The 17,906-nt window shown below is 38.4% G+C and overlaps 1 protein-coding gene across 4 annotated transcripts in view; it reads right to left on the bottom strand.

Annotated features, from left to right (window-relative positions):
* Nucleotides 1-17,906, bottom strand: part of LOC126336522 (serine/threonine-protein kinase mig-15) — a 327,805-nt gene that overhangs the window by 154,682 nt on the left and 155,217 nt on the right. For all 4 annotated transcript variants that reach the window (XM_050000312.1, XM_050000314.1, XM_050000311.1 and 1 more), the window contains exons 11-12: nt 12,186-12,382; nt 11,388-11,408 (exon numbers count right to left, since the gene is read on the bottom strand). In XM_050000312.1, coding sequence (XP_049856269.1) covers nt 11,388-11,408; nt 12,186-12,382 — 218 coding nt within the window. The remainder of the gene's footprint in view (nt 1-11,387; nt 11,409-12,185; nt 12,383-17,906) is intronic.

Raw genomic sequence — 17,906 nt, 5'->3', positions numbered from 1 at the left:
GTTGTGACATCACGCTCACTGGCAGCAGTTTACTGTTATAAAGTATTCCATGGTCTTCATTCTAAAGCCTTTAACACATTTTGCCGTTTATCAGTTCTTACCAGTCAAAACTATAAAAATTTAACTGAAGACTAAAACTGAAAAATTCCAGAGTTTTTCACGGTTTTCTCGTGGATAAAAAAATTCCCAGGTTTTTCCCAGATATCCCAGAGCATACACACCCTGTATGAGTGATGATTTGCTGTACTTTTTTTACAACATAATAAACCAGAAGAGGAGAAAGAGAATTTTCTGCATTAGCTGAGTAATTCAGCACCTTTTTGTTCCTTTCTTACCATATTTTAGCACCTTTTTCCCTTTGTTTTTCATCTAAAAATACCAACCCTGTTGATCAGTTTTAACGTGGGTTGAACCAAATGCTTGTCTTGACTAAGAGCCTGCAGATACCGGCCCCTTTGTGTGGGTTTCCTTTACACGCTGTGGCTGAGGTGTCCATAGATTTTTCAGCAAAACCAGGACATTCTATAAGAAATACAATGATGTGAAAGTGTGCTTAAACAATCAACCAACTATTCTATCAAATAACTGGGAGAGAAGATCTGTACAGTCTTTATCAGGAATGTGTGTATAGGGAGACCACATCGAACGTGACCATTATATTACCTTCTCCAACATGAAGACGTTTAATTCAGTGGATAAAATCATTAGTGTTTTTGCACAGGGACCCACATGCAGCATAAGGAGGCTAGCTAGATGTTCCGTCTGTCTGTAAATTAGGGACTCAATAGAGTTCACAATGAGGTTAAGTTGCTTTTATCATTACATCAATGATAAAACTGTCATCTGGCCCACAGACGTGAAAGCTGGGAGAATTCTTAGAACATCAGAATGGCAGTCACAACCAATTTAGGTTTACAATGAGAGAGAGAGAGAGAGAGAGAGAGAGAGAGAGAGAGAGAGAGAGAGAGAGAGATGGTGCACTGCCCTTCCTTAATGTCCTGATTTGCCAGAAAGCCAATGGACACCTCAGCCACAGTGTGTACAGGAGACCTATAGAATGTTTGGAGTGTACAAAATACCATGCACGGTGACTGTTACTATAGGGTGTATACATGGACAAGGAAAAAAAATTCTCGGATTTCCCGGTTAAAAATACACTTTCTCTTGGATGAAAATACACTTTTTCTGTGTTAACTAGCAGTATACTTTCCATCAGAATAGTAAAATTTATCAATCCTTTGAAGGGTTAAGGCTTTATGCACCAGATTGAACTTCCCGGCATATTAGTAAACGACCACAAGCGAAATAAAGAAATATATTTGATGTGCAGCAACAAGTACGCTGCATATTTTCATATTACAAAAGTATAAATTTGAATTCCACCGAACACAGTACTTTAGTATACGAAGCATTGAAATCGAGATTACAGTGCGCTTTTGTAAATCAATCATAGCTCAAGTCATGTCATTTCGCCAGCCAATGAAAGCAGATATTCGGAGCACAGACGGAGCACAGAACAAGTGATGTAGTCAGCGAACAGCAACATCACTGTTAAGCAGCGCGAACACGCAAGTAGGAAAAGCACATGGTTTAAATTAATATACAAGTGTGGTTATAAGAAAAGCTATGCTTTCACAAACATCAAGAGTGCAGATGGAAACCCAGTTCTAAGCAAAGAAGGGAAAGCAGAAAGATGGAAGGAGTATATAGAGGGTCTATACAGGGGCGATGTACTTGAGGACAACATTATGGAAATGGAAGGAATGTCGATGAAGATGAAATGGGAGATACAATACTGCGTGAAGAATTTGACAGAGCACTCAAAGACCTGAAACAAAACAAGTCCCCGGGAGTAGACAACATTCCATTAGAACTACTGACGGCCTTGGGAGAGCCAGTCCTGACAGAACTCAATCATCTGGTGAGCAAGACATATGAGACAGGAGAAATACCCTCAGACTTCAAGAAGAATATAATAATTCTAATCCAAAAGAAAGCAGTTGTTGACAGATGTCAAAATTAATGAACTATCAGTTTAATAAGTCACAGCTGCAAAATACTAATGTGAATTCTTTACAGACAAATGGAAAAACTGGTAGAAGCCGACCTCGGGGAAGATCAGCTTGGATTCCGTAGAAATATTGGAACACGTGAGGCAATACTGACCCTACGACTTATCTTAGAAGAAAGATTAAGTAAAGGCAAACCTACGTTCCTAGCATTTGTAGACTTAGAGAAAGCTTTTGACAATGTTGACTGGAATACTCTCTTTCAAATTCTGAAGGTAGCAGGTATAAAATACAGGGAGAGAGATGCTATTTACAATTTGTACAGAAACCAGATGGCAGTTATAAGAGTCGAGGGACATGAAAGGGAAGCAGTGGTTGGGAAGGGAGTGAGACAGGGTTGTAGTCTCTCCCCGATGTTATTCAATCTGTATATTGAGCAAGCAGTAAAGGAAACAAAAGAAAAATTTGGAGTAGGTATTAAAATCTATGGAGAAGAAATAAAAAACTTTTGAGATTCGCCGATGACATCGTAATTCTGTCAGAGACAGCAAAGGACTTGCAAGAGCAGTTGAACGGAACGGACAGTGTCTTGAAAGGAGGATATAAGATGAACATCAACAAAAGCAAAATGAGGATAATGGAATGTAGTCGAATTAAGTCGGGTGGTGCTGAGGGAATTAGATTAGGGAATGAGACCCTTAAAGTAGTAAAGGAGTTTTGCTATTTGGGGAGCAAAATAACTGATGATGGTCAAAGTAGAGAAGCATAAAATGTAGACTGGCAATGGCAAGGAAAGTGTTTCTGAAGAAGAGAAATTTGTTAACATCGAGTATAGATTTTAGTATCAGAAAGTCGTTCCTGAAAGTATTTGTATGGAGTGTAGCCATGTATGGAAGTGAAACATGGACAATAAATAGTTTGGACAAGAAGAGAATAGAAGCTTTTGAAGTGTGATGCTACAGAAGAATGCTGAAGATTAGATGGGTAAATCACATAACTAATGAGGAGGTATTGAATACAATAGGGGAGAAGAGGAGTTTGTGGCACAAGTTGACAAGAAGAAGGGACCCGTTGGTAGAACATGTTCTGAGACATCAAGGGACCACAAATTTAGCATTGGAGGGCAGTGTGGAGGGTAAAAATCATAGAGAGAGACCAAGAGATAAATACATTAAGCATATTCAAAAGGATGTAGGTTGCAGTAAGTACTGGGAGATGAAGAAGCTTGCACAGGATAGGGTAGCATGGAGAGCTGCATCAAACCAGTCTCAGGAGTGAAGACCACAACAACAACAACAACAACAACAACAACATGCTTTCATGTCTAATACTAGTCTTGGAGATCAATTGGCCACCAGAAAAGCAAAGCTTTCACATATAAATTGGTCTTTTTTTACGTGTGTCACACTATAAGTAAGATACATCACACAAATGTGCCAGTAAATTTTAAAGAATGACATAAATGTCTGGTCTTCTGGCCTCATAATTCTTCGAAGTGGCTGGTCCTTAGAGTGTTAAATTTTAAATAAGAGTAGAACACTCTGTGATTTAAGAAATCTATCACACATTCACACACGCAACATAATTCGTCTTGCGTAAAAGGAAATTTACATTGAAAGTGATGGTTTTCAAACCACCATTCGCAATATTTTCCAGTAAGCTATTAGAAACAGGTTCGTTTCAGAAGTTGCCGTTGACTGCCTGAAAACAGACATTACTGCGCATACGCAGCTACGATTACGTAGGAAGCCTCCATGTTCATATGTTTAAAGCATTAAAACGTCTTCCAATATGTTTTAAAAGAAACAGGACATCAGATAGTACTCCAAAAGCATAGGCATTTCATAAACCATACTAAGATACCTAATTCCACTTAAAGTGTACATTCGTGTGTCCAGATTCACAATGAAGTAGGTCCCAACCTGATACTAAGGTTTTCAGTGTGGTTTTCCGGATATAATTTTTCTTGGAGTGCCAGTACTACATTATCTCATGTTTGGTTCTTTATTAGGGCATAATGCCATACATGCCAGAAGGTGAAAATGTGCACTTGACATCCAGCAAACAGTTGAAACTGGCCAATGGTCTGGAATGAAACACTTCGTTTCAAATAAACTGACTGCCTCTGTGGAAAAGATTAATAACAGCCAAATTTCTTCAGCAAACTGATGAAAATAATTTCACTGTTCTGCAATGTGATTAATACTTGAGTGTTAAAAACCTAGACATAAAATAAAACCAACAAACTGAATCTAATAAAGTATTTTAGACTTCCAGCATTACGTGAATGTATTTTAATTCAATTGATGGCTCCTGGCCACAGAAATCCATTTGATTTCATTCGACGTGAGAGCTGTATACGAAGAGGAAATAGCAAAATCATTAAATGTGATCACTGCACGCAAGAAAATTTTTTCTGGGTAGCATCTGGCTGCTTGCTACAGCCGATACAGCCAACAGCCCCACTTTCAAGTAGCCAGGAGCAGGAGAATGTACTGTTCATACTCAACCGTGCAGGCGCATGATCCCAGTGGCAACTGCTCTAACGAAGCTAATGTACACAATTGTGACGTCACGCTCATCACAAGCAGTTTGTATGAATTATTGCATAGTCTTTCATCATAATGCCTTTAACACATATTGCTATTGGCAGACACTTGCATGTGCCGTGTGTTTTGTTGCAAATGACACATTTCCTTTCCAACGTAAGTTTTACTTTATTTTTTCCTCTCGTTTATGTTTCATCACAATAGTATAATGCTGCAGTAGCGGGATACAATAATATTCTTGTTTAAACTATCAGTTCTTAGCAGTCAAAATTAGCAAGATTTAACTGAAAACTAAAAAAGTGAAAAATTCCCCAAATTCTAAAAAAATACCATGTTTTTCCTGTTTTTCTCCAAGATGAAAAAATTCCCAGGTTTCTCTCGAGGTGTATACACCCTGTACTATGTTGGCTGAACAGTACTCATTGTAGGGCAATTCCGGATGGAAAACGAGAGGTGCTTATGCCAACACTATCCTGAAAAATCAGTTGTGGCAGAGCACACTTTAGCAACAGAAATAAAAATATCTGGAAGCCCCATCAACAGGGACAGTGATTTGAGGCTCAGCACAGCCAGGGACCCAGCCAATGCATTTAAAAGCAGGCACGAGGGATGGGGGAAGATAACATTACTATATCCAGTGAGGAAGCAAGCAGCAGTGAAATCACAGCTGGTAGCATGGTTGTATAACTGAAAGCAACAGTCCTACAGTAGTCATTTACCACTTAGCAATGGCTGAGGAGAGCTCAGTGAAAAGCTTGTAGGATTTTAAGCATCTGACGTGCCTGGAAGCCCGAAGGGATTTTATTTATTCATATCACTGCGAGACCACGCATTCATAGATAAAGGATTTTCTGTGATGAACTGAAATTAATTTATATTTATGCTCCCCTTAGGTGCAGTGCGTCTGCTAAAGGAAAGACTGCAAGAGTTGAAGGTAAATTATTTAAAACTGAGTTGAAATTATCATTAGCTAGTAAGTAACTTTGAAATGTATTAGCAGTCGAGCTGTGCATTGTAACTGAACTTTACCACTGAAATTTCCATTAGTTACAATAAAACATTGTACAATGCATCCTGCCAACTTTACTGTGTAATCTTCCCGTAAACTAGTAACCTCTCAAAATATTTCCAATACATCACATATATCTCATTTCAAATTTCATTTTTATCTTTCAACAATACATATTCTTTCTTAAAATGTACCTTTTAAAACAAAAACAAAAAAGTAGGAGTTTGCTATGCATCTATGTTAATTTGTTTTCAGGCAAGCAACATAGCAATGAACCAGGTGCATTAGTCATATTGAAAAAACAATAAAAAACATTATTACAGTTTTGTATCAATTAAAACAAACCACAAACACAGATTAGTAAGATAGATTTCCATAAAATACATTTCATTGTTTTTGTTTCTGCTGTTCGTAAATACACATATGAAGTTTACAATTTATACACAAATGCTGCATTTAAATTACCTTTAAGCTGTGCACAGGCTTTCCTAGTTTCAAAACTGTTAACACAGAAAGGCACTACAAGACCTTATACAGTGTATTAATATAAATAAATGAGGTTCCACTATGTTCACAGCCTACATGGCCGAGGTCACTGACGCACACTTCTGTGGTGGCACTCACCCAAGGGGGGGAGGGGGGGGGGGGAATCTATACCACCATTTGGTTGGCAAGGGGAGCAGAGGTGGTGGGGTAGAGTTCCTGGTCACAAGACTTTGCGATAATGTCCTGGTTTAAATACCAAACCCCTCAGCTGTCTGTCACAAAGTGAGTGTATGTGACACTGTAAATGGTGATCCTTCGGATGGCTCGGTGGCCCCCCTTTGGTGCTTTTCCCAAGGAGTAGGCTATGTATCAGCACTGGGTTTTACCCCCTCCCCCTCTCTTCTTCACCACACACACACACACACACACACCTGCAATATTACAAATAATGTGATGCAGCATGTTGTTGTAAAACGGGAAGATAAAAAAGAAACCATTATGTTCATTGACAAAATGTGGCTTCTGTGGATACAAAACATTTTCACATGCAGCTTTGTGTTCTATGGTATGCCATGGGGGATAGAGAATTCACATTGAGCCTGGTGTTGGGTATAAAGTTGAAGTACTGGATTCAGAAATTTTCAAGGAAGAACTTTTATTTCTGCAGCACTGCAAGGAGAAGAAGGTGAAGGAACAATGGCCCATGCAGTCATTCCTTTGACTTCTTCTGCTGCATATTTACAATGGTTTAGGAAAGCATACTCTAATAAGTGAATCAGCAGTTAGTTTTGATGCATGAAGAAGATCAAAAGTGTGATATGTACACTTGAAGGAAATATGATGCCCAATGATTTTTGTTTGTACTCATTGCTCTCTTCACAACTGTGTAATGAACATTGTCACATAAGGTCCCAATGCTTGGTGCAGTATTAGCTTTCTGTAAATTTCAACCAGTCACAGTCTGTCATTAGTTACAATGGTGGTAAATGTCTACATCTACATCTACATGACTACTCTGCAATTCACATTTAAGTGCTTGGCAGAGTGTTCATCGAACCACAATCATACTATCTCTCTACTATTCCACTCCCGAACAGCGAGCGGGAAAAACGAGCACCTAAACCTTTCTGTTCGAGCTCTGATTTCTCTTATTTTATTTTGATGATCATTCCTACCTATGTACGTTGGGCTCAACAAAATATTTTCGCATTCGGAAGAGAAAGTTGGTGACTGAAATTTCGTAAAAAGGTCTCGCTGCGACGAAAAACGTCTATGCTGTAATGACTTCCATCCCAACTCGTGTATCATATCTGCCACACTCTCTCCCCTATAACGTGATAATACAAAACGAGCTGCCCTTTTTTGCACCCTTTCGATGTCCTCTGTCAATCCCACCTGGTAAGGATCCCACACCGCGCAGCAATATTCTAACAGAGGACGAACGAGTGTAGTGTAAGCTGTCTCTTTAGTGGACCTGTTGCATCTTCTAAGTGTCCTGCCAATGAAACGCAACCTTTGGCTCGCCTTCCCGACAATATTATCTATGTGGTCCTTCCAACTGAAGTTGTTCGTAATTTTAACATCCAGGTACTTAGTTGAATTGACAGCCTTGAGAATTGTACTATTTATCGAGTAATCGAATTCCAACGAATTTCTTTTGGAACTCATGTGGATCATCTCTCACTTTTCGTTATTTAGCGTCAACTGCCATCTGACACACCATACAGCAATCTTTTCTAAATCGCTTTGCAACTGATACTGGTCTTCGGATGACCTTACTAGATGCATCATCTGTGAACAATCTAAGAGAACTGCTCAGATTGTCACCCAGTCATTTATATAGATCAGGAACAGCAGAGGTCCCAGGACGCTTCCCTGGGGAACACCTGATATCACTTCAGTTTTACTCGATGATTTGCCGTCTATTACTACGAACTGCGACCTTCCTGACAGGAAATCACGAATCCAGTCGCACAACTGAGACGATACCCCATAGCTCCGCAGCTTGATTAGAAGTCGCTTGTGAGGAACGGTGTCAAAAGCTTTCCGGAAATCTAGAAATACGGAATCAACTTGAGATCCCCTGTCGATAGCGGCCATTACTTCGTGCGAATAAAGAGCTAGCTGCGTTGCACAAGAGCGATGTTTTCTGAAGCCATGCTGATTACGTGTCAATAGATCGTTCCCTTCGAGGTGATTCATAATGTTTGAATACAGTATATGCTCCAAAACCCTACTGCAAACCGACGTCAATGATATAGGTCTGTAGTTAAATGGATTACTCCTACTACCCTTCTTGAACACTGGTGCGACCTGCGCAATTTTCCAATCTGTAGGCACAGATCTATCGGTGAGCGAGCGGTTGTATATGAGTGCTAAGTAGGGAGCTATAGTATCAGTGTAATCTGAAAGGAACCTAATCGGTGTACAATCTGGACCTGAAGACTTGCCCGTATCAAGCGATTTGAGTTGCTTCGCAACCCCTAGGGTATCTACTTCTAGGAAACTCATGCTAGCAGATGTTCGTGTTTCAAATTCTGGAATATTCCATTCGTCTTCCCTGGTGAAGGAATTTCAGAAAACTGCGTTCAATAACTCCGCTTTAGCGGCACAGTCGTCGATAACAGTACCATCGGCACTGCGCAGCAAAGGTATTGACTGCGTCTTGCCGCTTGTGTACTTTACATACGACCAGAATTTCTTCAGATTTTCTACCAAATTTCGAGACAATGTTTCATTGTGGAACCTATTAAAGGCATCTCGCATCAAAGTACGTGCCAAATTTCGCGCGTCTGTACGTTTTAGCCCATCTTCGGAATTTCGCGTTCTTCTGAACTTCGCATTCTTTTTCCGTTGCCTCTGCAACAGCGTTCGGACCTTTTTTGTGTACCACGGGGGATCCGTTCCATCTCTTACCAATTTATGAGGTATGAATATCTCAATTGCTGTTGCTACTATATCTTTGAATTTGAGCCACATCTCGTCTACATTCGCATATTGGGTAACAGCTGACTGAACCTCAAGCTGTGGGATTCTTAGTGTAAAGTTAAGGCAGTGTTCATTCACCTACTCTCAACATTTCTGAGATGAAGATTCATGTAAGATCGTACAGTGTCTTCCCAAAAAGTATGCGGCGTGTTCTGGTAAGTGTATTACAAAATGCTCTGCAACCATCCCCGAGACACAAAATATTTTATTTAGCATCCACTGCTGTTGGACATCTGCGCTGACTTGGCGTGTTTAAGAGTATTTATTCAGTGTACGCTCTATTTGAATCAATAAGAGAGTGTGGGCTTGGAAGGAAGCATTTTCCAAAACGTTTTGCTAGTGTTCCTTGTAAGTGTGTAAACTGTTCACAGTGCAATTACTGAGTCAGTACTTTTTGTTTCTGGCCTCAACACTGCATAAACCTCCTAAGACTTTATGCAACTCTCTAGGATTATAGTACATTCTGCATATTATGTAGAAGCCTTTCCACCCCATACGAGAATTTTGTGAGTTCATGTACCCGGATAAATGAAACCACGCCTCATCAGCGAAAACAGTTTCATTAAGAATATCCCTTCCACTTTGCTGAACGAAATTTTTGAACCATTGACAATAATGCAGGGTCTTGCCATGATCCTTTTCACCCCTTTCCCACACTCAATATGACGATGAAGGCTAGTTAGTTACATGTTCCGTTGATCAATCTCATGGAAACCATTATGATGTGGAACGTGTCAAGAAATGCACACATGAATCAAAGTGTTAATTTATTGTGTGTCCCATTCACTTAAATGGCACAAAATGCATATATTATATGCATAGATTTATTTATTCCTATTCAAAAATTCATTCATAAGGAATTATCAAAGAGATATGATTTCAATTAATTTTTGAAATTGTTACTACTGCCTGTCCGATATTTTATTTCATCTGGTAATTCATTGAAAAGTTTCACAGCAGCATGTTTGACCCTTTTCTGTGCCAAAAATAGGTTAAGTAAAGGATAGTGTAAGTCTTTCTTTCTTCTAGTATTATAATCAGGAATGTGACTGTTGTTTTTAAATTGGTCCATGTTGTTGAGAAAAAATTTCATTACCAAGTAAATTTACTGTGAGGCTGTACTCCTAACCTTTTAAACAGACACCTACTATGAGCAACTTGAGCCCCACAAGTTATTCTAACCACTTTCTTTTGAGCAGTGGATACTTTTTGCCTAAGTGTTGAGTTACTGCAAAATATTATTCCTTATGACATCAGAGAGTGAAAGTATGCAAAGTATTTTAGCTTGCTAATTTCTAAAAGTTGATGAACCTAGCTGCTTTAGGGGATCCAAAATATTCACATCATCATGAAACTCAAGCAGTCAAAAAGTAATATTTATAAATGCAGTTCAAACGAGAATCCAATTTTTTTAAATTCTGAAAGTGATAGAACTTATTTTAGAAACACAAAAGAAATATGTTTCTCTCTGTGTAATCAACAGCAATTAGTGATTCACATGTAGCTTTGTGCAGAACTGAAAAACTGAACCGGCAGTATTTACTTATATAAACAGATTTAGAAGATATTTCTTTCAAAGACAGAATATGGAAACAAAAGAAAGATAAAAATGCATCTGTAACAAGTATGAGCGGAGGTGGCTGCCAAAATGAAAGGCTTCGCCATCATTAAACTGAACATTAATACTTAAGGAGTCATTATTCTTACCTTCCATCAATTGGTCACTTTTTGTCTCCTTTCTTTTTGAATTCATGTGATTGGCTTCTTCTAGGATATACAGTGCTCCAATAAACAACTACTTTTTATGGTGTACTAATGATTTACCCAGAACAATGCTGAATGTGTGTGTCAACTAATTCTGCAGCATTAAGTAAACCATATATGCTATGAAACAAGGTTTAACTAAACACTAAGGGAGTGAAGTATTTGCTATCTCAAGCTTTTTATTTTCTCCACATGCTCTATAATGAAATGGGACAAGAACGTAAACTAGACCAAAAACTTCTGTCATCAATATTGCTAATTTCTTCTTTCCTTTGTATGCCTTAGAGTGTAGTCAACATTTATTGTGCAATTGCTTTTAAATATTTAAAAAAAGAGCACAAAGTTGCTTCATTTAACAGTACTGAAAATAAGAAACAGGATTCTGGTACGTTTCTACTATCTGTATTACTACCCATTATTGATAATAATGTGCATGTTTTTTAGTTTGAAATTTTGGAGCACTGCATTCCTCCTTCAATGACATTTTCTGCCAGTGCCACTGCATTTAAACAAATGACTTCATATGGTGTATATGCTACCTTCAGTGACTACATAAACTTGTTCATCTTACTTGTGGCCTACCTCTGGTCTTCGTGGCGGAAGCTTAAATAAAATGAAAAGAAAAGAAAACATGCCATTAGGAGCACAGCAATATAAACAAAAAGGATGTAAGCAAATAAAGAGTCTAAATTTTTGCTTTAAATGAGACATAATATTCATGCAACAAAAAATGACTGCAACACTATGCAAGGAAAAAAACTTACCAGATTAAAGTCTAAGGGAAAAACCTACACTCTAAATGAGCCACTGACGTGTGAAAAAACTAATGACCAAATGTGAATACTGTACAGGGAACTGGATTATACTTTAAACTGCTAATCATTATTCAATTGCCATATTCTTATCTATATTACCACGATTACAAGCTACAGAAACCTACAAAATCCCCCACACTTCCAAAACCTGCCCGACATCTCAGTGAAACCCTGTATCACATTTTGTAAATCAATTTCTCCAGCAGTTACAATTTGTCTATTTACTCAGTGTTTTGAATGAGTACGTATTACAGCAAAACATATAGCAAACTAAACTAGGAGATATTTAATATATGTCCCTAAAAGAAAGAGAGAGAAAGGAAATTTACAAAATACTAGGAAATGTTTATAAGAACATCAAAACATAGGCAATTTCCTGAGTGAAACACAATGCATGATTTTTCCAGCGAAACTTGAGAGGTGTTAATGAGATCTTCTGAATTAATAATATAAAAATGTATGTGCACTGCAATTCTACAAGAAATGGCAATGAAATGTCTGTATAATCATATACAAAGAAAGAAACTACAGAATTCCCTGACAGAAATGCAGGATAACAACTCACCATTGGCTTGAAGATGTGAGAATTGCGCTGCTGTGGCTGTGGTTGTTGCGGCTGTTGTTGCTGCTGCTGCTGTTGTGACTGTGTCGCTGACTGCTGATGACTATTACCTCCTGTTGGTGGTGTAGCTGGTTTCTGTTGCCGATCCTCCCTAGGTGGTGGTGGTAAGGGCCGCGAAGGAGGATGAGGATCAGGAACGACTTAAAAATGAAAATATGGCAGTGCTGTAACCAGCCAGATGGATACACACTGTAAATACCTGTTATACATTGCTGTCTGTGAAAATTGTCACACTAAGGATCATATGATTGGGATGAGTTTTATATAATAGATTACGGTTCGTGCAAACAAACTTGATACTCGGTGCAGTGGTTGATGGGAGCGACTATAAATGGGAAATGCCTTTACAGTCACTCCCATCAGCCACTGCGCTGTGTCAACTTTGTTTGCATGTGTAGTAGGTACGCAACCAAACACAAATATTTAGAATTACAGAACTGTAGATGACCTGAAAATAGGAGAATTTGGTAGGTAATGAATGCAGCGCATCCAACCAACAAAGCACCACAGCAATCAGCCCAAGGAGTGCTTTAGCATGTCAAGGACATTCTTTTAACTCTGTACTGCATTACATGTTGTCAGACAGAAGTAGATTTTGGTGTCTGGCTACAGGTGGATACAATGACACTGCAACTGACACAACACCTACACCTTAACAGAGGCAGTATGGGAGAATATGCTACAGAATTGTAGAAACAGTACGGAATTTTGATGGTCAACTACACAGGGTTGACACAAGTTTTCTTGAGTGAAATTCCCTGATGTTTCCCTCATTTTCAGACAAATTTTAGCACTTTCCCCTGACAAATTTTGACATCTCAAGGATAAATTAAGACTAAGTTTACAATCTGTCTTTGCAGCTACAATACCAGAAACAATAGTGCAAACAACAAAATATCTAACAAAAACTTGCAAGCAGATGATGTTTCCTGATATGAGCAAAAATATTATGTACTAACATCAACATCTTTTGTAATGAGCTCTTTTTAAGATGGAGAAAGCAAGCCAAATGGTATATGTTTTTCATTTAGACTACTGATGTTATTTTATTTCAATAAAACGAAACACATTTGGTGACAAAAATATGGATTTCCTTGGAGTTACAAGACAGATTTAAAATACATTCACTGACTTCAGAAATAACTGAAGAAAAAAGTAGCATCTTGAAAGAACGGTATAAGGTGGGGAAGAATTGTGTAAACCAACACAGTAGGTGACTGCAATAAAATGTTGTTCTACTATGTTCATTATTGTCGGTTATTAATCACTATGTTATGCCTATTACTTTACAGGTATTTTGTGATTTTTCTTTTGAGAAATCTGTGAGTACATAGGTACAAACTGTCAGTGACTGATACAATTTTCTACTTCTTATCATCCATGCTTCCCAACATATAAACTACTTTTGAAGACCCAAAATCTAATAGAACAAATAAAGTGTCTACAAGATGCCAACTATACAATTTACTTGCGGTGAGACAGTCACAATTCCTAAAATCCATCACCCATGGCTCTGGCATACTGATGAGCACTACAGTCCTGGGTCCACAGATAAACCACGAAAATCTGCTGCTTTACATCACACACAAACAGGCCTGGCCTGCAGCGAGATCACTGAGACTAGATCCGATGGGCAGGGTCTGCACATTAGTGGGAACCAAACATCTTCAGATCAGCAGGCACGATCCATTACAGATACCTGCAGAAATTACCTGCGGTTTTGGCCTGTTGTGGAAATTCAATTGTGTAGCCAGTTATTCATGAGTCAAAGACAACATGTTGATGAAACAAGACCACAGTGATCAATCCATGCAAGAGATAACTTGTTCAAGTACTCTGAGAATCAATGATAATGAGGATAGGCAGCAACTCACCATAAAGATGATTGCTGAGCCACAGACAGGCATGTAGAAAAGCACACAATCACTCAGACACGACTCATGCGCACATGACGGCCATCTCGGATGGTTAGTCTACAGTCTCTGAGAATCAGGTCCAAACAAGCCACTTCTGATGTCTCCATGCCTATTGTAGGCAGCTGCCAGGAAAATGGCAAGAAGTGGTGGCAGCACTGACTGCAAGCTAGGGGTGTGGTAGGAAGGGGAGAAGCAGTAGTAATGAGGGGTACGGGAGTGGTGTATGTACTCAGCTGCACCTAGCCAATGATGATGCCTGACGCCTCAGTAAACAAACAATTTGATCTACTGAGACAAAAACAAGAATTTTCCAGTTTTTTTTTCCAAATTACCCTGATGCATTTGACATTTCCTGATTTCCAGAAACTGTGGCAACCCTGCTACTCAACATGCAGTAATCGGAACATCTTAATGTCACAAGCAATCACGAAGAGCCTGGACAAGTTACTTGAGAATACCCATCTGTGCAATTCATATGTAAATCAGTAACACATTATTAGCAGGTTCAGGAGGATCACAATGAAGTTTCTGAGCATTTGTATCCCAGGTGTGCTGAATGTGCACTATGTTACGCAAACATGCAAGCCAGCCAAGTAGTATAGAAGGTTTACTTATTCATCAGATTTTGCCTGCCACTGTCACACTGAAACAGCATGTTTGAGGCTGTCTAAAAAGACTGGCAGTACACTGGCCTCTAAAACCTCCTTGCTGTAGCAGTTGCTAATAAGACTGTCCACAAAAAGCATGAGTTGACATCTTATGTTGTATCTAACAGTATCCACACGGTCACTCTGTGTTTATCTGCAGTGCTGTTCAACAATGGAGGCTGTCAGATGGTGGCTATTATAGTATATCTAATTAGTAAGCAGCCAGATGTTGATACATACATGCTTCTCGTACTTTGGACATGCTGAATACTGTTCACTGTATATGACCTCTTCCAAACCACAAGCCAAAATGTCAAAGTATGACAATTTTCTGAAGACCAATTACTATGTGCATGCAGGTCTCCTGGCAGTTAATTTCACATTTTTGTGTCATTTCACAGTTTCTCACTGAACCTGACTGCCCACATAAAAGAGCACTGCTTATCCTTTATTACGTCAACTCCGTGCAGTGGTTGGTTACTGGTATATTGCTCTACATATTATGAGTTTTAGCTCATTTAAGCCACTCTTTCTAGGTGTTACAATTTTCACGAACATTACTCTCCACAAGCCGTTTTATTCTAATTTAAATATTTTATATAAGCTTTTATGTGTGAGTGGGGACTTCATTTGGAAGATAATTATTAATTTTCAAACAAAGGTAGTCGCAGAAATTCACATGATATTAACCCTTTCACTGCGCATTTACTCTCAGCGGCTCCCTCCCTGTGCGCATTATTTCCACCCGGTGCATATATATATAACTGCAGCAGTCTACTGTTATTATTGAGATAAAAATGAGACGCAAAATCCAGTATTGTCGGTGTAAATCTTTCCCTTTTTTTAAAAAAAAAAATCTTTGTTCAGAAAGTCTTATTTTGTTCAAAAAAGGTACTTTATTAGGAGGAAAAAAATACAAAACATATTACATTAGTAATACTTCAAAGTGTGATATACCTCGAAACAAAAATTCAAACATAAAGGCACATAACATTTTACTTCGTTTATCCTGTTTTGCACATACAATACACCTTCTCTGTGCGGCCTCCTTCTTTGAAGTGCCTGGGATTAGAGAGATAAAGTGGCGCTTGGTTAGGCATAAGGGATTGTCACCATCAGTCGATCTCCTTCCACAACATCACTCTGTTTGCAGTTGGTGGTGAATCTCTAGGATATCCTTTATATAAGTTTCTGTTGAAAATTAGATACTGAAATATTTCGTCCCATTTGAGTTTTATATAATGCATGCGCATTGAGCAGAGACAGATTCACCAAATGAAAAAATACTTTTTTATACCATTTTACAGTTTTTCGTACACATTCTACTAAACTTAGCATCATGTCGCTCCTGTCGACGGCCCCCATATTTTCAGTGTAGCTTACGATGCAAGCTGGTTTTGTTTTTTGTTCATTCGTGGTTCTATCAATTTTGTCAGTCACTTTAATTTTGCTTGTATGAAGAGTTGAAAGCATCCTCACTTCCCGCTTGTCCTGCCACTTCAGAGCAAGAAGTTTATCTGTTGACAAACTTGATCTCACCTTTTCTAAGTTTTTTTGATAAAGCAGGCATGCCTTTGCAGTTTGTTCTCACAGTTCCACAGTCATTAGTCACTCCGTCATGCAAATAAGAAAATAACGTTGGGCTAGTGTACCAATTGTCAACATATAATGTAACGTTCAAGTAAAGTGAGAACAATGCTTCCAGGTATTCCAACATTTACACCAAAGTCAGTTTCTTTTTTTACATCCGTTGCTGCACCCACATAAATAACAAAGTCAAGAATATAACCAGTTTCACAATCACATAACAAAAAATTTTACACCAAATCTGTGGCATTATAAGGAATGTGTTGCTTAAAGAAGACACAACCTTTGAAGAGAACTAAACTTCTGTCAATGCACAAATTTTTAAAAGGATAAAAAGCACCTGGAAATACTTTTCTTAAGTGATCCACAATTCGACGTAATTTCCAGATTTTGTTATCTCCAGGGTCCTTTCTGTTATCAGCAAAATGTAACATTCTAAGTAATAGAAATTATCTATCTCATGGCATGATTTGCGCAAACATTGGAGTAGACAGTAACTGATCATTGGTCCAATAACTGTTTATTTCATTTTTTCTTACTTGAGCCATCAGAAAATTTACAGCAAGGAAACAGTAAACTTCTTCACTGTTTGTGTTTTTCTAACGTCGCAGTCTTGATTTTTCACTGGCATCATTGCAAAGGTGTTCATAATATAAATTACATTGCTCAGCTATGTAGCTCACAATTTCTTGGTTAAAAAGAACTTGGAAGCAGTCGTATACAGTACATAAAGCATCTAAATTGATGATTTTGTAACCGGAACCACTGTTATTGAAATTATACACTTTAGGGCCCAAATCAGAATCTTTCCATCTCAAATCAACTGCTTTGTGTCTTTTAGAAGACTTTTCAGGCGTACGCTCAGGCTCTTCTTCGGAATCGGAGAAAGAATCGGTGATAACATCAAAATCTGAATCTGCATTTACTGGTTCAACGTTTATTGGTTCACAAATATTTTTTATATTTGCGGTGACAGGTTTATTTGCCAGCTCGTCGTCGTCATTATCTGTCCACCCATAATCAGCTGGATTGGGCATGATGATGTCCCCACCGTCACTTTGGTTTAGAATACTCAGCAGCTCATCGTCTGTAAACAGACGGTAACATCGCGTCATTTTATTCGGTAACACGGAAACGGCCGCACACAAACTAGGTAATATAACAATACGAATGAACTCAGCAGAAAGAGAATTCAGCATTCAGTAGTTGTTCAGGTATTTCCTAGTATTCCAACAATTAAACTGCATACTTGCGCAACAATTACCTCCGACTTGCTGGCCCGATTGTCGGCGTTATACGTAACTATACGACTGTAGCAGGGAACCGCTGCAACTATTTTTTTTTTTTTTTTACAGCAAATAGTATATATACATCTGGAGCACTGAAACGATTAGTGTATATTTACATCTGGAACAGTGAAAGGGTTAAACACATAATAAAAGTCATCAAAACACACGACTCTTCTTTGAATAGAAGGATATATGTCAAATTTCAACAATTTAACTGGTTGCACT

Source organism: Schistocerca gregaria, chromosome 2, assembly GCF_023897955.1.
Source record: "Schistocerca gregaria isolate iqSchGreg1 chromosome 2, iqSchGreg1.2, whole genome shotgun sequence".
In the NCBI taxonomy this organism is placed as follows: domain Eukaryota; kingdom Metazoa; phylum Arthropoda; class Insecta; order Orthoptera; family Acrididae; genus Schistocerca; species Schistocerca gregaria.
This window is presented reverse-complemented; position numbering and strand designations above follow the sequence as displayed.